Below are 21,803 nucleotides of genomic sequence, written 5' to 3' on the forward strand. Positions count from 1 at the left end.
AGTACTGAAGAATTCTCAAGCCATTACACTTCCTGTTACTTCAGAGAGGGGTGTTTGCCCATAACATCTTTCTTCTTGCCTTTTGATGCCATCTTAAAACCCAAGAAATCCATCCAATACAAAGAGAACTCTGAAAGCAGAAATAGAAGCTACTGAGTGGTGAAGAGAGAGTTCTTCCTGGCATGTTCCCTGACATGATGGATAGGACCTACAAATCTGGCTACTGAAGTTGTCAGTATCCTGTCACTTCAATGTCACTGCAGAATTTTACCCTACTTTTCAAATTAGTCTCAAGAATCTTTAGTGTTGGTGGTTTTGTGAGTTTTTTGGGATTGTTATTGACACAACAGCTTCTGGAAATCTGAAAAGAAAAAAAAAAGGTAAGTTATGTATCAGTTGTTCGGAATATGAAACGCATTTTGTCCTGGTCTCAAGAGTGAACGTTGATCAGTCTCTCCTTGTAGTTCCCACACCCTAATGTTAAGTCATAGTATTAAAGGGATGGCAGAGCTTGAAGACCAACGACACTTCTTAACCACTGCATTGTGTACAGTGTGATCGGTTATGATGTACAATTTATGATGAAGACTGTAAGGATAAGTCTGTGCTCTTCTAGGTAATTTAAGTTGACATTAATTAACAGATTAGGCTTGGTGCTAAGAAAACATTACAAGTTCAAATCCCAAGCATGGATTAATTTGCTCTCTTCCATGGCCACAGATTCCATGCTTAGCTCCAGTTTGCTGGTCTCCTAACATATGCCAATGATTATATGGGTAGGAGTGGAGTCTCTTATGACCTTACTTGAAAAACTGAAAATTGACTTGTTATTGCTGGTGGATAGACACCTCAACTAAGTAGAAAATTAATTAAAGATATCATTCTACTATAAACACATTAGTTTGGAAAGAATCAAGTAAATAAGATATGATTTTCAAGGTTTGTGCTGTGGATCAATTGATCAAAACCAAATTGGAGCCTGACCAAGAGCGAGATCCTATCTATACAAAAAATGGAAAGACTAGCTGGGCGTGGTGGTGTCTACCTGTAGTCCCAGCTACTTGGAAGGTGAGGCAGGAGGATTGCTTGAGCCCAGTAGCTTGAGGTTGCAGTGAACTATGATGACAGCACTATACTCTAGCCTGAGCTACAGAGTGAGATCTTGTCTCAAAATAAAACAAAACAAATTGGTTGTAACAGTGTAAGGGCTAAAAATAAGTTTTTCTCTCATGGGTTGCCAAATATGGGTAATTTTTGCACATCACGAGTTAGCTCTTTTGTCTATTAATCATGATTTTGAGGTTTTTTTGTGGTTTTTTTTTTTGGTAATTTTTGTAAAGCATGGGGTCATGTCCTTTTTAGCATTTTTACTTATTTTCCAGATTTTTTTTCTCACTTGTATGGCAATCTCTTTGGGAAATTAGAAGTTTTATGTTCTATGTGAACTGTCCAAAGATTGACTGGAAATGAAAGACTTTAACTATTTGTTGTTATATTGTGAAACCGAAAAGATATAACTTCATTAAATTTTAAATATAGATGTTAACTTTTTGCTCAATATTTCAAAAATTTAACTTCAACCAACCCCTGAATTTGAGCTGAGAATGCAGAGTATATTAAATGTTTGTCAGCCAAATATTTTGCCAGCCATTAATAATGATACTCAAAAATATAAAAGAATTTTTTTAAAAAAGGTGACTACATAGTTAAATAAGGAAAGTAAGCATAATTGAATTTTATGTTTCAGGTTTATGAAAATGAATTTTAAACTATTAAAAAGTAAAAATAACTGCTCCATGTTCTCAAGTGTAAAGTCTATACAATTATACTATGGAGAAATACTAACTACGAAAGAAAACATTTATTGACTATTTGCTGTGTGGTAGGGACAGATTATCTGATTTGATCCTTGCAACAACCTGGGAGTTAAGTGCTATCAATATGCTCATTTTATAGATGATAAAAATGAAAGTTCAAACAGGGTAAGTAATTTTAGCAAGGGCACAGAGTTAAGATGGGACAGATTTGGTGGTCTGACTCCAGAACTTTAACACTCTGCGCTGTCATAAGGTGAAAATAAATTTATTTACAGAATCTCAGATACTGACAAAAATGCATTTTTAAAGATCAAAAGTAAGATTGCTCAAAAAAATAAAAACAAGTACACAGTGAAGGTAAATATATGGAATGCAATGACACAAAATGAAAAATACAGTGAGTGATTAAAACTACTATTCTTAATCTTGTGAACCTGCTTTGGGTTATACCAGAAAATTTGGATATTTCTGGGGTGTCCTCTTAATTGTTATTTAACATGGCTTTAAATAGCTAACTGTATTTCTAGATAACATGTAATTCTGGCTTCATCACTAACTTTGTGCATGGGTAAGTGGCCTAACTTGCCACGGTCTGAATTTTAAAAATTAAAGGTAACTTATTAAAATACCAAGAACATTTTATTTATGTATTTATCATACTGTATTTGAGATGCTTATAAAAAAGAAACAAAAATTCAACTTGCCTTTTTACAGAGAGCACGCGGGCTTCTTTGAGCCTACAGGGCGAAACTGGGTGGGTACAGGCTCCATCTGCTCAGTAGCTGCGGTCTGGACTGCTGCACGTCAGCTGCATCCTGCTCCTCGACAGAGGCTGCTCCAGAAAAAGAATGGATGGAGGATTGAAGATAACTAAAAAAGGCACTTTAAAACTCTTAAGATTTTTGGGTTTCTAAATGCTGCATTCTGAAAGACACGATCTCTTTTTAAAGACGTCTTATTGAAGCATAATATACATACAGTATATTTAACCTCATTTTATTATAGAAGCCAATTATGACAGAAGTTTTGAATAGAAGTCACATAAACGATCTTCTTTATAGAAGCAATTATGACAGAGGTTTTGAATAGAAGTCACATAAAGGATCTTCTTTTTAGATGCTACTAAAGCAACAGCAGGATTTAAGTCACCCTCTTTCAGAAACAATGCTGTGTGAAAAAGGAAAAAAAACAAAGCACAAAACAAAAAGTCACCCTCCCTAAGAGGTTGCAGCGTGAGCCACAGCAAACAGCAAGTTTAAGAAGATCGGCTATTCCGCATTAGGAACTAAATATTATAAAGAGCAGGCGTTTGACACGCTGTTAACAGACCTATAAAGTCTGTTCTGTGATGATCAGACATTTAGGACTACTTGTATTTTCAGACGTGTGTCCGACCATGTCACTTGTCACACGTGTAAAAACGGCAAACGAGAGCCCGAAGCTGCTACCTTCTGCGGAATCCTGCTCCCTCGCAGGAACCTCTACCCTGCTCTTTCCAAGGCCGGCCTCGGGGACTGCCAGGATCCCGCTCCTTCGGACACGGAGTCTGCGTGGACGGCAGGCCCTAAGTGAGCGAGGGCCAGGCAGCCGTGTTAGAAAGGCAGCGTATGGGCCTCCGTCTCCCACTCGGAGCTGCCATCTTGCCGCCGCTTCCTCACGAGCATCGCGAGCCCTCCCCGGGACCCTCTTCCCAGCCTCCCTCGTCCGACTCCTGCCGGGCGCCGGGCTCTCAGGCACTGCCGGGGCCGGGCCGGGGCGGCGACAGGCTCCAGGCGGGCGGCCCGCGGCCTCTGGGCGCGGCCTGCTCCAGCCCAGGCTCCTCCTCGGTCCGGCCCCTGGCCTCAGCCTCCTCCGCCGCCTCCAGGAGCCCCGGGCCGCGTCCCCCGGCGCCGCCTCTTCCGCCTGCTCGCCGGCGGGCCTGCGCGGGCCTGGGCGGCGTCCGCGCCGGGCGGGTCCGCTACGTCAGCGCCGCCCGCCCCGCCCCGGCCCTCAGCTTCGGCCTCGGCCTCGCGGCAGCGGCAGCGGCGGCGGCGGCGGCAGGTCCCTCCCCAGACATGGCCCTGGGAGGCGGCAGCACATGGCGGCCGCGGCGGCCATGAGCGCGCCCCCGACCCGCCCCAGTCCCCCCTAGAGGCCGCCGCCCCCGCCCGCCCTCCCGCACGCCACGGCCCCGCCGCCCCCGGCCCCGCCGCCCCCCGCCCGCGCCCGCGCCCCCGCCCCCGCCGCCGCCATGGGCGTGCAGGGCTTCCAGGACTACATCGAGAAGCACTGCCCGAGCGCCGTGGTGCCGGTGGAGCTGCAGAAGCTGGCCCGGGGCAGCCTGGTGGGCGGCGGGCGGCAGCGGCCCCCGCAGACCCCGCTGCGCCTGCTGGTGGACGCCGACAACTGCCTGCACCGCCTCTACGGCGGCTTCTACACCGACTGGGTCAGCGGCGGCCAGTGGAACCACATGCTCGGCTACCTGGCGGCGCTGGCCAAGGCCTGCTTCGGCGGCAACATCGAGCTCTTCGTCTTCTTCAACGGCGCGCTCGAGAAGGCCCGGCTGCACGAGTGGGTCAAGCGGCAGGGCAACGAGCGCCAGACGGCTCAGCAGATCGTCAGCCATGTCCAGAACAAGGGCACCCCGCCGCCCAAGGTCTGGTTCCTGCCGCCCGTCTGCATGGCCCACTGCATCCGCCTGGCGCTCATCCGCTTCCACGTCAAGGTGAGGCCGGGCCGGGGATCCAGGGGGTCTGGGGCGGGCCAGGGCCTGTCGGGCCCGGGGACCAGGGCTGCGCTGCATCCCGGGGCGCAGAATGTGGCCGGGCCGTGGCGGCGCGCGGGGCGCCGAGTTCCCTCGGGCCGGGCTGGAGAGAGCGGGCGGGGAGCCGGGCTGGGCCTCAAGATGGATGGCCAGCTGTCCAGGCCGCGCAGTATTCAAGCCTGCCTCCAGCTTTCCCTCCTCAGTGGGCCTGCTCGGGTCCACAGACGTGTGAGCACACTTGAGGGTTGGTAGAGCGCGCCGGATCAGAAGCCAGAGGTGGCAAGTAGTGTGTCTTCATCTCCAATATCCTTAGGATTTCCCCCTCTTTTTTGAGGCAGACAGGTTACTTACCTTCAACTTTAACAAAATGCACATTTTTTTCGAATGTAGCCTGTGCTTTCCCAGCAACAGGTTTATCTTGGAAGAAGTAGGATAAATAGTAATAGTGGGGGCATCGCCAGGGCCAGTGAGGAGAAGCGGCTGGAAATACTAGTGCTGCTGCTGCTACCTTCACAAATATTAGCTAAGTGACAGTGAAACTTGTGTAAAGGCCAATGCATTAGTCTTTTCTTCAGAACTCAGTACACTGTCTGTGTTCCTTTTAAAATAAGATGTTTAGGGAAATTGCGGTTTATTGTGTTAGATTTCAAGGAATTGTAAAATTTGACAGGATGGCACTTTGTCAGTTATGTGACTTACAAATCTGTGTGGAAAAGTCTTTAAAGTAGTTCAGTTTTGTAGATTCGAAATTGGGGGCCGTATGCAATACAGGCGTGAACTTACAGATTTATTTTTTGGTGCACAGTAAGTATTCAGTGACCTTCAGCAGTGCCCTGATGGGTGGGTAATCAGAGCTCCACATTATCGGCCTTCTGCTGTCCCTTTGGCAGAGGGCTCCGCAGCTGAAACTGGGCCAGAGGAGAACTTCAGGACCCAGCAGTGACTGTAAAGATAAGCAAATAAATGATCCTGGACTTCAGGTTTTGATTGCTTGCTTTTTCATTGTTTTTCTTAAAAACAATATTTTGGGGACCGTTTTGGTTTTTTAGCTCTTGTCACTCTGTCTTCCATCTTGTCATTCTTTTATGCTTGCTTGAAGCTGTGCTTGAACTCAAAGTTTGTGAAATTCTCACTCTTCATGATTGCCCCTGCTGCCTGTGATGAGATGGTGGTAGTTAAGCCTAAAATGATAGCGGAAGTCCCACCCAAGATCCGGTTGCAATTGGTGAAATAGTTTTTAAGCGTGTGGGTGGAGGCAGCGGAAGAGTAGCGATTGGCCTGTGAACATGGCAGAGCCACAACTTGCCATTCTTCAGGGAAGTTCGGGTGAGAGGAAGTGTCTGCCTCACATTTTCTGAATTGGAGCCTGGGGCTCAGAGCAGTAAGATTTTGCCATTTCTCTGATGGGACCACCTCCAGAAGAGATCATAAAAGTGTTCATAGCTTTATCTTGTTCAGAGATGGAAAATACTACTTAAAAGATAGGATGAGTTTCACTTACTGCTTTTGGTAACAGCACAGCTATATACTTGTGCTTAAGTGATTTTCAAGGGAACACTGTCAATATTACTTCTGATTAGAATCAGTATGTATATATATGGTTACTATCTTTAGAAAGAACCGTTGAAATTTTTTTTTTAATTGTAATATTTCTTTATCTTTGTGCCCCTTTGAATGCTTTGCATACCTAGTAGGTGCTCAGGATTTTGGCTAAAGTGTGTTTGGAAACTAGAATTAAACTCTTTAAGATAATCTCTTCTGTTTAGGTGTCTGGACATGGTAATCTTGTCTATATTTTGCTTTAGGTAAACTATTAATTCCTGATCCAGAATCATAGCCTAGTGTTAATTGCACAGGTTACCTGTGTGATGACTCAGTTACCTGGTAGTCTCTTAGCTGGCAACCATACCTTTTTGAAAAATGCCTAACTGATTTAACTACTAGAAATTTCTCAGCAACCAAGCAAGATAATCAGGAAGTGTAGATGTAACAATTGGGGGGGGTAGGGAAAGCTTTCACTTTCCTCACTGAAGAATCCTTTAAGCTCTCACTCACAGATTGCCCTCTTCTTTTTAGATGTAATTTTAACAAGCCTGGTTATCTATTTTCTAAACTCTGTTTGAGAAGAGGGTGAAAAGGAAAGTCTGCCAGAGGCTGGAGCACCATTAATAGCAAGAAGTGACAACAAGAGAGAAGATTTAAAAAGCTATAAAAAGCAGACGTAATTCTGGGACTATTTTAGAAGAAGGAAAACAACCCTAGGTACTGCAACCCTAGGCCCCTGGGGGTAGTACAATGTTTATTCTATAAGGGTGATTTTGAGTCAGAAAAATTTATGTCATACATTCTCTGTTTAAGGGAGTGAAACAGTGTATGCTGTTATTTTTTTAAGTTGCCCATTAAAATGGTTAAAAAATTTAAAACCACAATGAGATACCAATACATACCTATTAGAATGGCTAAATGAAAAAATACTTGGCAATACCAAGTGCTAGGAAGAGTGTTAAGCAGCTGAGATCCTTACACATTGTTAACAGGAATGCAGAATGGCACTGCCACTCTGGAAAACAATGTCAGTTTCTTATAAAGTTAAATGTACATTAATCATATGATTCAACAATCCCACTCCTGGGTATTTTTCTTTTTCTTTTTCTTTTTTTTTTTTAAATGAAGGGGGTGTGTGAGGAGGGTTGTTCAGTTTCCTTATTTTGTTTTTTTTGTTGTTGTTGAGACAGAGTCCTACTCTGTGACCCTGAGTAGAGTGCAGTGGCATCATCATAGGCTCAAGTGATCCTCCTGCCTCAGCCTTCCGAGTAGCTGGGACTGCAGGTGTGTGCCACAATGCCCTCCTGTCTTTTTTCTTTTTGGTAGAGACGTGGTCTCACTGTTTCTCCTGAGCTCAAACAATCCTCCTGTCTCAGCCTCCCAGAGTGCTAGGATTATAGTCATGAATCACTGTGCCTGGCTCTGGGTATTTTTCTAATGAAAACTTTTGTTAACACAAAAACCAATACTTAAATATTCATAGCAGATTAATTCATAATAACTCCAAATTGGAAACAATCAAAATATCCGTGAATAAGTGAATGGTTAAACAAACTGTGGTGCATTCATACCATGGGATAGTGCTTAGCAATAAAAAGGAAGGAACTATTGGTATATGTCACAGCTTTCATGAATCTTCAATTAAAGTTTTATGCTGAGTGAAAGAAGCCAGGCTTAAAAGGTATGATTCTATTTATATGACAGTCTTGTGAAGATAAAACTATAGTGATAGGGACCAGATCAGTGGTTGCAAGACTGGAGGAGGGGAAGAGTATGAATGTAAAGGGACAGTAGGAGGAAGAATTTTGGGGTGATGAATTCTGTATCCAGATGATGGTGGTGGTAACATGTTTTAAAATCAGAACTATACATCCAAATTAAGTATGATAATTTTACTGTATGATAATATATGTTTGAAAAGGTTAATAAACATTGGTAAAGGAATTGACATGAATACTTCACTATATATAATGTTAGATAAATGAGGCAGTTCTCCTATAAAAATTTAACATTTTATTGGCCTTCTCTAAATGGGCAGAAGGGCATAATTTCCTGTTATCCTTGGTTACAGAAATCTTTTTTTAAGGAGCATTTCTCTGATGGAGTACTTTTTGTACAGTAATAATTGTATTTCTTTAAACAATTAGGCGATGGCCTGTGTATCAACTGATTTTGTCTAGGTCACTAAATAGCCTAACTTGAACTTGGCTTTAGCTAGTTACTCAGAGAATTTCCTCTTGTGTACCTTGAGTCATCATAACCTTTGAAACTTTAGTGACTTATGTTTATTTTAAACTATCAGTGACATTAAATCACTGGACCTTTCATAAATGTTTCTGCTATAGGACTCCTGGGGTAGGTGTGAAGGTTTATAATGAAGTCCTTCAGATCTTGTTTTGAATTTGCTTCTATTGGAATTTTATTAAATCAATGCTCTGGTGTATTTACTTAGATCTTATATAAAATGGTGTTCATGTTTTAAGTCAGTGGGGGAATGTGAAGTTAGACTATAGTTTAAGATTTTCATGGTTGGCATAATAACATGTTTGTATTTAGGAATAATCTTTCTTCTTGTATACTAGATAGGGGAGGGAACTAACTGATATCAGACCAGATTCTTGCTAGATCCTTTCTCACATATGCTATCTCATCTATCACTCAAGAGTGCCTTTTTCCAAGTGAAGAAACAGGATCTACTGATTAAGTGACATCTGGAGACAAGTCATTAGTAACCTCTTCAAGTGGGAAGTGCAGTGCTAAAGTCAAAAGTTCAGTTTAATTGTGTAAGAATGCTTTGTGGGTATGTTTATCTACAATTCACCCCCAGGTCAATTCTAATAGCTAACCACCTGTACTATTTTTTCCAGTCAGAATAGGATTAGCAGAGTTTCTATGCATAAGAGAAGAATCCATTAACACAGTGATCCCCAACTCCCCAAGCCTGTTAGGAACTGGGAAGTGCATTGCTGCCTGACCTCTGCCAACAACCCTCCCTCCCCCAAATCCCTGGAAATATTGTCTTCCATGAAACTTAGGAACCCGGCCATACAGCAGAAGGTGAGGAGTGGCTTGAGGCTGGGGAAGCTTCCTCTGTATTTACAGCTGCTGCTCACCCTTGCTTGCATCACCACCTATGCTGCACCTCCCTCTCCACTGGTTCCCACCCTGCCCCTGCCCCCCTCTGGAAAAATTGTCTTGTGTTCCATGAAACCAGTCCTTAGTGCCAAAAAGGTTGGGGGCTACTGCTTAACAGACCCTAAACACTGACAGTCTAGCTTCTTCTTTTTTTTTTTGAGATAGAATCTCTATTGCCTGGACTAGAGTGCCATGGCTTCAGCTTAGCTCACAGCAACCTCAAACTTCTGAGCTCAAGTAATCCTTCTGCCTCAGCCTCCCAAGTAGCTGGGACCACAGGCATGTGCCACCACGCCCGGCTAATTTTTTCTCTATATATTTTTAGTTGTCCAGCTAATTTCTTTGTATTTTTATTAGTAGACAAGGTCTCACTCTTGCCCACGTTGGTCTCGAACTCCTGAGCTCAAACAATCCTCTCACCTTAGCCTCCCGCAATGCTAGGATTACAGGCGTGAGCTACCACGCCTAGCCAGTGTATCTTATTCTTAAGGACCTTTAATTGACCAGAAAATACTTAAGGTTCAAAATCGATCATATATATTATAACTCACACCAGTCATCATGTACTTTTCCAAAGTGTACCAGTTTTGTAACTAGTTTAAGTCACTTAGCATAATGTCTTCAAGGTTCGTCCATATTATAGGTTATATCAGAATTCCCTTTCTTTTTAAGGCTAAATAATACTTCATTGTGTGTATATACCACATGTTGTTTGTCCTTTCATCTATTGACAGACACTTGGATTGCTTCCACTTTTCGACTATTGTGTATAATGTTTCTATGAACATGGTATACAAATATTTAAGTTCCTACTTTGATTTCTTTGGGGTATAAACTAGAAGTGGAATTGCTGGGTTGTATGGTAATTCTGTATTCAACTTCTTTGAGGAATCACCACACTATTTCCACAGTGGCTGTGCAGGCCATATATTTCATATCATAATTTATATAATATATATTATTACAGTATAGTTCTAATTTTTAACATTAATGTAATCACTTTACATTATTCAGCAATGTGCTTTTTTTATGTAAAAATCTTACCTTGTCTGTACTTATAGTTCTAATTCTTTTTAATGCTTACATAATGTTCCTTAATTTATCCAACCTCTACATGAGATCCAAGGGTATGCACGTTTTAAAAGTCATGCAGGGCCTGGCGCGGTGGCTCACGCCTATAATCCTAGCACTCTGGGAGGCCGAGGCGGTCAGATTGCTTGAGGTCAGGAGTTCAAAACCAGCCTGAGCAAGAGCAAGACCCCGTCTCTACTATACATAGAAAGAAATTAATTGGCCAACTAATATATATAGAAAAAATTAGCCGGGCATGGTAGCGCATGCCTGTAGTCCCAGCTACTCAGGAGGCTGAGGCAGACGGATTGCTTGAGGCCAGGAGTTTGAGGTTGCTATGAGCTAGGCTGATGCTATGGCACTCACACTAGCCTGGGCAACAAAGTGAGACCCTATCTCAAAAAAAAAATAAAATAAAATAAAACAAAAGTCATGCAGAACTATAGAGTCAACATTGCCAGACGTTCAGATTTTTCTAGAAAGCCAGAAACCCAGATTTTATTTGAACTTATGTTATTTTAAAAATACCAAGCCAAAGGCCGGGCGCTGTGGCTCACGCCTGTAATCCTAGCTCTTGGGAGGCCGAGGCGGGCGGATTGCTCAAGGTCAGGAGTTCAAAACCAGCCTGAGCAAGAGCGAGACCCCGTCTCTACTATAAACAGAAAGAAATTAATTGGCCAACTGATATATATATATAAAAAATTAGCCGGGCATAGTGGCACATGCCTGTAGTCCCAGCTACTCGGGAGGCTGAGGCAGAAGGATCACTCGAGCCCAGGAGTTTGAGGTTGCTGTGAGCTAGGCTGACGCCACGGCACTCACTCTAGCCTGGACAACAAAGCGAGACTCTGTCTCAAAAAAAAAAAAAAAAAAAAAAAAAAATACCAAGCCAAGCAATACATGTCTCTATGGTAGCTACAGCTCTTGATGCCACCAATTTGTAATTTGAACACTGATCTTTATGAACAATTATTATCCTTTTCTAAATCTTTCCTTTTTTTTAGGTTTAAAATTAGACCTATCAAAGCCTATCTGCCTATCTAGTCCTGTCTGCCTCCTTGAATCTTTTTCAGTTATCAGAGTTTCCTCAGGTTACTGAAATAAGACTTTCTCTATATGCCACAATCCTCTTGACGTTCTCCATAATATACTGTTCATTATATACTCTATATAGTCTCCAATATTACCTCTTTAGGCATTAATACTAACCATATGTTTATTCAACATCTGACAATTTCCAAGGCATAGCCTCACCGTCCTCAAAGAGTTCAGTACCTGGTTTACATACTTACAGATTGTTTATACCATGTACCATCAATGTGCACACTGACTATTCTTATCCCTATAAACTAATCTCCTGATTGTTCAACTGGAGTGAATTTCTTTTCTTTTTTTTTTTTGAGACAGAGTCTCACTTTGTTGCCCAGTTAATTTTTTTTTCTATATATATTAGTTGGCCAATTAATTTCTTTCTATTTATAGTAGAGACGGGGTCTCACTCTTGCTCAGGCTGGTTTCGAACTCCTGACCTCGAGCAATCCTCCCGCCTCGGCCTCCCAGAGTGCTAGGATTACAGGCGTGAGCCACCTCGCCTAGCCTGGAGTGAATTTCTAACATCACTTTAGCTGCCCCAGAGCTTGGACCCTATAATTAGTGAAAATAGTGACCCCATCTTTAACACTTTTGCATGCTGTACCCTTTTTGCCCCATGCCACTCCCACAGTGTGGCCCTTGCTGATCTACTCTTCCATCTTCTCTTGCATTCCATCATTTCTCTTCTCCCATCCTGTTCTGGTTTCACTTTTAGGCCTAACTGTCTCGAACCTTGTGATCACTCACTTCAGAGTGACACACCCTACTACTCCAGAATCATGCTTGCCATTCCAACGTCCCATCCTGCTAGTCCCCAGAAAATTATACATCAGGCCAATTCTAGCTTAACAGTCTCTCACTCACCATCATGCTCTTCTTATTTCTCACACCCCTAGCATTCAAATTCATGAATTTACCATGGTCTAACCCAAAGGTCTAACAAGTGTTTTGCAAACCTGTTGGTGGGTTTTGAAACCATATTATTGGATGTTTACCAATCCATCATTTTAAAATGTTGTAGAATAAAATACAACAACAACAAAATAGAATGCAAGACCTATACTACTGGTAAATAGTTTACACTTTTCTTTTCTGTGGGCAGCATCCAGAATGGCCTCTGGATCTGCCAGGCTTTCCAGTGGAGCTCATCTTGCATTCCCTTAGCAGAATAGTCTGACACATCTTCGGGGAGATCACTCTCCTGCTCAGACTTGAACAAAACCATAAGTCCAAACTCCCTGTTCAAGCTTGTAGACCCTCCTGCTACCTGAACTCATTCCATCGTGCTTCATGTCTCACAGTTCTTCTGTCCTTTTAAATGTTCCCAACTCAGCTGCTCACTATTTCCTCAATATCCAACTTTTGCTTATATCATTCCCTCTTGTCTAACTACTATACTACCCCACTTTTGCTTGTCACAGTTTTACTTATTCTTCAAAGCCTATCTCAAATGCAACCTTTCTTCATAGAGTCTCTTCTGATATTTGAAAAGGTGGACCAGAAACGCAGACGCACAGCATCATGTATGTTTGCACTGGACTTCTAGTAGTCTATTGTGTTTATAGCCTATGGCATATTTACCTCCCCCATCAAACTGTAAACTGCTCAAGGCCAGGGACTGTATTTTTACTCCTCTTGTATCTCTTATATTTTTAGTGTAGGCATTCATCTCTTTACAAAATATTTGCTGTGTTCTATTATTAATGTATAGCCAGATGAATTCAATTATTTTCTTTCAACTTCTGGACTGATAGTGATACTTAAAATTTGTTTTGTTACCCCCAATTCTCAAATTTCTCCCCTCCCCTCTCCTGCCCTCCCCTCTCCTCCACTTCCCTCTCCTCCCCTTCCCTTCCATTTCCTCTCCTCCCCTCCCCCTTCTTCCCCTCCCTTTCCTTTTGAGACTGGGTCTCACTCTATTGCCTGAGCTATAGTGCAGTGGTGTCATCATAGCTCAGTGCAACCTCAAACTCCTGGGCTCAAGCGATCCTCCCTTCTTGGCCTCCCAAAGTGCTAAGATTACAGGCATGAGCCACTGTGCCTGGCCCGAAATTTCTTACACTCTCTTTTCTGACTGCTCACCAATGGTGATTAATTCTCCTCTCGGCAAACATTTGAGCACCTGTTATTGCTCAGGCCTAAAGGAATGAACAGAAGAGGAAAGGAAGGAAACTTTTAGGGAGCTTATAGTTGGAAGTTGGGGATGTTCATTTAAATCCTTTTTCAGGATTGATGTTTGGAAGTTTCTTTGATACCATAGAACAATATATTTGTTCAGTGAAGACCTATGAGTGGTTCTTAACTGGGGTTGACAGTTGAGACTTTTGGTAGCATGGGGGGGGCATTTTTGTTTGTCACAGCTGCAGGGGTGGGTATGGGAGTGTGTGTGGGGGCGGTGTTAACTGTTGGCATCTATTGGGTGGAGGCCAGGGATGCTGCCAAACATTCTACAATTCTACAGAACAGCCCCCCACAGCAAGGAATTATCTAGCCCAAAATATCAGGAGTGCCAAGGCAAGGAAATCCTGATATGAACAAATTGAAGAATTGTAAGCTTGGGGCCTTTGTAAAGCCATATAAATGTTTGAAATATAGATATCTAAGTATACCAGGAAGAGAAATAATCAAAAATAAAACTTAATTTTCTAAATTAAAATACACACATATATACATCCAATCTCTAACAAATCTTTAGACTCACATTGCTGTTCATTTTATAATAGTCTTGTGAAATTTATACTAATGGGAAGAAACTGACACATACTGTACACTCCAACCTTAGTAAGCAGTCCACCATAGGAATAAATGTCAAATACCATGTAATAAGATATTTTATCATTTGAAAATTGGACTATTTTCCAATAGATTTATAGGCAATATTTTCTAAATGAAAGACAAATATAAATCAGAGTTCAAATAAAAATATTCTTAAATTCTTCAAATGTCTCCATATAGTTCATCATTTATTTCAATTTTACTTATTTTTATGTTTTCTCTAGAAAGTAACTCCCATGAATACCTTGCCCGTTATCCAGCTCTTAGAACAACACCTGACATGTATTACGTGTTCAAAAAATATTTGGTAAATGGATATAATAACTCACCAATTACTGCCCTTATGCAAGGCAATATGATAGCATAGAGGTGGTAGGAAGTTGGAGTTTTCAAGTCCACATGGAGTTATTCTAGAGATCTCTGGTCTCAGGTTGGCCACCTGTTGCAGAGGTTTTATCTTTGAATAAGCTTTTTATGCTTCTTAGGAGATGTGTTGAGGACATAAAAGAGGTGACTGCTTAGGGAAATTAGCCATCCTTTCTCTTGTTATACCTGGCTCTCTCAAACATTGTTTGTAGCCATATTAGGGACAGTGTAGAGTTAACTTCACATCTATATGTATCTGCAAAGGGGATGATAAATTTACATTATGGTAGTTTAGAATCTGTGATTTAGAAACATAATACTCTCATGCCCCAGTCATTTGGCATTTCTCAGTTGTCTCTGGAATAAATTAACTTTTTTGAAAAGAATGAATTTACGATGTTGTTGGCATTTTACTAGTTAGTGTAGGACAGTATACTGGAGGGTTTATTGTTGAAGGGTTGACTTTTCACAGGTTGGAAGTACATTGTTTTATCTTCTTAGCTAGAATATATGTATGAACAGCAATGACAAGTCAGCCCAGACTGTTGGAGGGGATCACTAGACTACATGGATGAGATTTTCAGTATTCTGAACCTATAAAGAGTTTGCAAGTGTCACTGTCTTGAAATAAATGGTATCAATATGAGGTGGGGTTTTTTGTTTTGTTTTTTGATATAGAATCTTACTCTGTCACCTGAATAGAGTGCCATGGCATCAGCCTAGTTCACAGCAACCTCAAAGTCCTGGGCTCAAACAATCCTCCTGTGTCAGCCTCCTGAGTAGCTGGGACTACAAGCATGTGCCACCATGCCTGGCTAATTTTATATATATATATATTTTGGAGACAGGGTCTCACTCTTGCTCGGGCTGGTCTCGAACTCCTGAGCTCAAACGATCTGCCTGCCTTGGCCTCCCATAGTGCTAGGATTACAGGCGTGAGCCACCATGCCCGGCCTCAATCTGAGGTTCTTTTTCCTAAATTCTGAAAATTAAATTTTGATGTTTTGTATTTTAGAGTGAAATTTTAGCAAGAATAATATTGTTAAGATTTAGCTGTGTCATTAGGAGATTGATAGCAGGCTAAATAGATTCTAAACACAAATAATGTGGGTGTTTTCCTTTTTCATTTTATTTTTTTGTTTTTAAAGTTTATAGGTTTAGTTTGCATTCCTGTTACGACATTCACTTCTTTATTATTATTTTTTTAGAAAGGAAAGACAACAGTTGTACAGGTTGATTATCCATATACAAAATCCAGAAATCCTAAATTTGAAATGCTCCAAAATCTGAAACTTTTTGCTGGCATGATGCCCAAAGGAAATACTCATTGGAGCATTCTGGATTTCATATTTTTGCATTTGGAATGCTCAACTAGTAAGTATAATACAAATATTCCAAAATCAGAAAAAATCCAAAATCCTAAACACATCTGGTTCCAAGTGTTTCAGATAAGGGATAGTAACCTGTATTACTAAACAGGCATTGAACCAGACTTAGATCATGTCACAGGCAATCTGCTAAAGAGATTGCCAAGAAAAAAAGAAATCATACCTTTTGATATAGCCTGGCAGATACAATCTAATACGTCTAATACATGCTAATTGTTGTTATCCAAAGGAAAAATAAAACTTCTGTCTTTTGACAACTAGGAAGTTAAATTTTGGAACCATGCACATAGACCTGAGAAGACAGGGAGACAGGGTGAAACCCTTCTTTTTATTATTGTTATTATTATTTTTAATTGTGGTAAACTATACATAACATAAAATCACAAAATTTATCATCTCAACCATTTTGAAGTGTATAACTCAGTGGCATTAAGTACATGCACACTGTTGTACAGCCATCACCATCATTGTCCCCAGAACTTTTTCAACATCCTCAAGTGAAACTCTGTCCTCATTAAATGTAACTCCCTATTCTCTCCTCTTTCCATCCTCTGGTAACCACCATTTACTTTTTGTCTCTAAATTTGACTACGTTGGGTACCTCATATAATATAATGAGATCATACAGTATTTGTCCTTTTATGTCTGACTTATTTAACTTAGTGTAATATCGTCAAGGTTCATACATGTTGGAACATATGTCAGAATCTCCTTCCTTTTTAAGGTTGAATAATATTCCATTGTAAACAGACCACATTTTGTTTATCAGTTCATCTGTAGATGGATGCTTGGATTGTTTCTACCCTTTGACCATTATGCTGCAGTGAACATAAATCAGAGTTCAAATAAAAATATTCTTAAATTCTTCAAATGTCTCCATATAGTTCATCATTTATTTCATTTTTACTTATTTTTATGTTTTCTCTAGAAAGTAAGTCCCATGAATACCTTGCCCGTTATCCAGCTCTTAGAACAACACCTGACACCAGTATCTCTTTTGAGTCCATTTTTTTCAACTCAGAAGTGGAATTGCTAGATCATAGGTGGTAATTCTAGGTTTAATTTTTGAGAAACCACCAAACTATTTTCTACGGAGGCTGCACCATTTTACATTCTCACTAGCAATTGACAAGGGTTCTGTTTTCTCCACATCACTTTGACAGCACTTGTTATTTTCTGGTTTTGGGGGGGTGTTGTTTTTTGTTTTGATAGTAGCCATTCTAATGGATGTGAGGTGGTACAGTATCTCTTTGTGGTTTTGATGTATATGTCTCTAATGACAGGTGAAGTTGAGCATCTTTTCATATGCCACTCCCTAATTTTAAAAGAAATTTTTTAGCTAGCTTTTAAGACCACTGCACCCAATTTTTATAGAATAAATGACATAGAGAAGTCTATTCAGCAATGAGATTTCTTGAGGAGAGGTTTCTTTTTAGAGACATTGCTAGTATATATTGTTATACTGCTTAATTGCCCTTTAAAGTAAATATCAAAAGTCTGCCACCAAATTGGAGTTGACTTTTAAGTTCTCATTCTTCAGTTGAACTAGAGTAGGAAACAGAAGCCTCAGAGTAAAATTTACCCACCTATTGACTAGAGTTCAGTTGGGTAAAAGTCAAAGCCTATTTTGTTGTTGTTTGTTTTTTAACAAAAGAATTTAGGTTGACTTGATCCTATTATGTTTAGGTTGCTTATATCTTCTAAATCAGGTAGCTGGCTGGAGGATGTGTCATATTATTCTGAAGAAAAACCACATATGATATTTTTCTTAGTGTCATTTATGACAACTCATAGTGTTTCAGGCCCTTGTATGAAAAGAAAAAAGAAATCTTTTTCCCATAGCTTACTGAAAAATAAGTAGTAATGGACATTTGCCAAGTGCTTAATACTTGTTAATGATTCAGATCTGTTTACATGTAGTATGTTAAGTCATCACAGCTACTCTATGAGGTAGAGGAATACTATCTTTGCAGATGAAGAAATGGAAGTACAGAAATATTAAATCAGGCAGTGGAGTTCACCCCCACTCTGGTGCCAGAGACATAAAACCTCATTGTAGAAGTGTTTCTTCACTGGAAATTAGGAGTTAAGTAACAGTGTTAAGTTTTCATTCTTATAGGGTTGTCCCCATAGCTGTTTTTCAGAATTAATAAATAATTAATAAATACTTGCTAAGTAAGTTTGGGAATATTTTAGTTATTATTTCTTGTAAAAATACTGAATTTTGATATATCTGCCTTTTAATGATGAAACTTAAAACCATTGAGATAAGATTTACCTAGGAATTTGTGGTAAATTTATAGTAGCCTAAAGTTACCATCTTAAACTAAGTACACAGTGGTTTCTTAGGACCAAAAAATGGGCTGCTTTAAACTTTTCCATAGTAACTACACTTACCGAATTTCTTGGGGCAGGAGTAGGGAGGAAGAGGCTGAGAAGTTTCATGATTCCCATGCTGGCATATCCCAGGCTGGAGTGTTGTGTTAGATACTAGCTCCCTCATCACTTGACAGGAGCTGAAGTAGAATGCTCCTCAGGGTTGGATACAGAAGGAGTTTTAGAGTTTCTCTTCCTTCTTTTTACACTTGCATTCTGATATGGTGGTAATGGTAGCCATGGCAAAACTTAATCAAGGCCTGGTGCTTTTAAAATGGCAGATAGGCTCAGTGGTTACTAGCTTGGGATTTTCAGTAATGAGGCAGCTCATAATTCAGTCTGATTTACTGCTGGTGGGTGATTTTACCCTGTTACGTAAGTAAGTTTTCAGGGCTTAATTTTTTAAGTTGTTTTATACTTTGGGGGAGTTCAAAATGAAATTGTCTTCTCAACATTGTATTTAATAGTTTAAACTCCCTTCTAAAATTAACATTAAGAACTAGAAATATAAATTTCCTTGTATTATGCCCAGTCTGAGCCAAGTGTTGGAAGGCCCAAAAAGAGGAGAAACAGATCAGGTTCAGAGAGTCTCTTAGCACAGTAGAAGGACAAAAGGGAATGAAAGACCTTTAGAAGAACAGAAATAAAGAGCAGCTCAAATCTGTCAGACACTGAATCCCCAAAGCTTAAGGTTAGTACTTAATTTTTGTTTCTAATTAAATAACTGCCTCTTAGGTTGTTGTCAAAACCCACAGTCTTTTTCCTTTCCCTAGTCAAATCTTGCATCTTACCATCTTTTCATCCCTGTCAAATTCTCGACCAGATTTTCACCAGGTTTTCCTTGACTTAAATCTTAAGGGATTGTGCATTGAGTCTCTTATAAATATTCTTAGTTGTTTGACTGCATTCATTCATTCATAAATTTATAGGTAATCGAATTCTATACTTTGAAGGCTTTCTTGTTTCTCTCAAGTGGACTGTCTGTGGGAAGAGTTCTGTTTTCATATAATAGGCTTTTTGAAACTCTGTTTAGGCAATAGTTCATTTTTCAGGTTACTGTCTGTTACTGTAATACTTTGTTCATGTAATAAAATGCTTTGAAGTAGTCTTTTTTTTTTTTTTTTTTTTTTGAGACAGAGTCTCGGTTTGTTGTCCAGGCTAGAGTGAGTGCCGTGGCGTCAGCCTAGCTCACAGCAACCTCAAACTCCTGGGCTCGAGCGATCCTTCTGCCTCAGCCTCCCGAGTAGCTGGGACTACAGGCATGCACCTCCATGCCCGGCTAATTTTTTATATATATATCAGTTGGCCAATTAATTTCTTTCTATTTATAGTAGAGACGGGGTCTCACTCTTGCTCAGGCTGGTTTTGAACTCCTGACCTTGAGCAATCCGCCCGCCTCGGCCTCCCAAGAGCTAGGATTACAGGCGTGAGCCACCGCGCCCGGCCTGAAGTAGTCTTTTGAAGTAGTCTTTCAGCTGATGTCTTGTGTCTTGTAGAATATTGACTTTTTTCTAAATAAACTTTTTATTTGGAATAATTTTAATTTTATATAAAAGTTGCACAGATAGTACAGAGAGTTCCCAAATATCCATCAATCAGCTTCCAGTGATATTAACTTTCTACTATCTAGTACAGTGATCTAAACTAAGAAATTAGCATTGGTAGAATACTGTTAACTACCTTAGGGACTTCATTTGGATTTCATCTGTTTTCCCACCAGTGTCCTTTTCTGTTCTGGGACCTCATCCAGGACCCCTCTTCTCTTCCATCCCTTCTGGTCTGGGCCAACTCTTCTCCTTTCCTGATCTTGGCACTTGTGAGCAGTACTGATTAGGTATTTTGCCCTCTGATATGTGTTTGTCTTGATGCTTTCTCAGGATTAAATTACAGCTGTGCATTACAGGAAAGGATAGCCCAGGAGTTTGTGGTGCTTCTTAGCACCCTACATGGGACATGACATCACCTTGGCTTAGCACAGGGTGACTCTGACCTTGATAGTTTGTGTGAGGGGCTCTCTGTAGGTGTTTGCTCTGTAGTGACCATTTTTAACTTTACTTATGTATAACATCTACATCCTTTGGAAGCAGTCATTGAGTCTAGCCCAGATTCAAAGGGGAAGTGGTTAAACTTCACCTGTTTGGGGAAGGATTGTACATGAATTTTTTATTCTTCTGTGGGGAAAATTTGTCCCTTCTCTCCCTTTCATTTATTTAATCATTTATCTACATCAGTATGATCTCTCATCCTCATTTTGTGGGGTTATAATCAATTCATTTGGGGGTGTATCCAGTACTGTGCTATTTATCTCATTGCATACGTTGCCCCAGCTCTGGCCTTGGAAGCTCTTTTGAGCTGGCCCCTGTGTCACAGGCCATCCTTTTGTTTTGGGGGTACTTCCTTACATTCTGGCCCTATAAGATGCTTCAGAGGTGACTTGTGTTTCCCTGCTCCAGCAGCAGCTGTCTCTCCAAGGAGCAGACCTGGTTTCTTGTCATGGGAAAGGATGATTAGAAACCCAGTCTGGGTACCTGTATGCTCCTGCTGCCAGAGGTCCCCGTGACAAAGAGAAATGTGTGTACTAATCCATGTGAACACCAGATCTTCCATCATTTCTGTACCTACCTGTCTGTGTGTATTTTCACCTGAACGCCTGTTCTCACTGATGTCTCATGGCTAATCCAGGACCACAAGGTTCATTGTAGCCTTCTCTGTTTGTGCAATTATTTGTAGCTTCTTTCTGATGGTGAGAACCTGGCTCATGTGCCATTTACTTCAACCCTAGGGTTTGTGCAAACTAGTTTCAGAATTATCAACCCAGATCAGGATCAGGCAGACACAGCAAGTAGAGTAGTTTTCCCAAGTTACTCATGCAGCTCATTCTCCCCAACCCATTTCTGTGAGGTTATTTCATACATTTTATGATACAGTTAAATACATTTGTCAGTCTGCATTCTATCCTGACATCCCCTGACATCCTGGTTGATTTATTTTTTAATTTGCATGCATTAAAGTTCATTCTGTATGATTTACAATTATATGAGTTTTAATAAATGAATGGAGTTGTCTTATACCCACTACTCCTAGGCAATTGGCTTTTAACTCCCTCTCTCAGGGTTCTTCTCTTTTGTGGTTTTCTTTGGTAGATCTCTCCCCTCACCCATTGAATAACTGCTGAACCACACTGCTGTTATTCACTGATTGAAGAAAGGGTAACCTCTTTGTTACTTGTGGTTTTTAACACCATGCTGGGCATCCTCTGATAAAGTCAGAATGAGTTTTAACATGGGGTAGAATACTAGAATTTTAGAAGTTGAAGGAACCTTAAAGATTCCTCTGATTTCACATCAGTAGTTGGCAGATTGTCCCTCCAGGTTGAGTGTCTGGACAGAGCAAGAGTCTAGACTTTTCCACCACCACCCTCCCCCCATGGCTGTTACTCTGGAGACTCAAGATGGGAAAGATGAGCTTAGGCCAGGGTGGGAGGGCTCCAACCTT

At 40.9% G+C, this 21,803-nt stretch overlaps 1 protein-coding gene and 1 non-coding gene across 4 annotated transcripts in view; one reads left to right on the forward strand and one right to left on the reverse strand.

Moving 5' to 3' along the window:
* Nucleotides 1-225: 225 nt before the first annotated feature.
* On the reverse strand, nt 226-3,713 carry LOC105856676 (family with sequence similarity 120 member A opposite strand). Its single transcript, XR_012922059.1, has 3 exons — nt 3,266-3,713; nt 2,522-2,649; nt 226-361 (listed from the first exon to the last, which is right to left on the reverse strand). It is a non-coding gene; the product is annotated as a family with sequence similarity 120 member A opposite strand (transcript).
* Nucleotides 3,714-3,817: 104 nt separating this feature from the next.
* The window catches only part of FAM120A (family with sequence similarity 120 member A), a 116,404-nt gene continuing 98,418 nt past the window's right edge, over nt 3,818-21,803 (forward strand). The window contains exon 1 of one of the 3 annotated variants that reach the window (XM_012738519.3): nt 3,818-4,521. In XM_012738519.3, coding sequence (XP_012593973.1) covers nt 4,048-4,521 — 474 coding nt within the window. In that variant the 5' untranslated portion in view covers nt 3,818-4,047. The remainder of the gene's footprint in view (nt 4,522-21,803) is intronic. The other 2 variants (XM_020289222.2, XM_076008481.1) reach the window with 2 other exon arrangements.

The sequence above is a fragment of the Microcebus murinus genome, chromosome 12, assembly GCF_040939455.1.
Source record: "Microcebus murinus isolate Inina chromosome 12, M.murinus_Inina_mat1.0, whole genome shotgun sequence".
NCBI classification, from domain to species: domain Eukaryota; kingdom Metazoa; phylum Chordata; class Mammalia; order Primates; family Cheirogaleidae; genus Microcebus; species Microcebus murinus.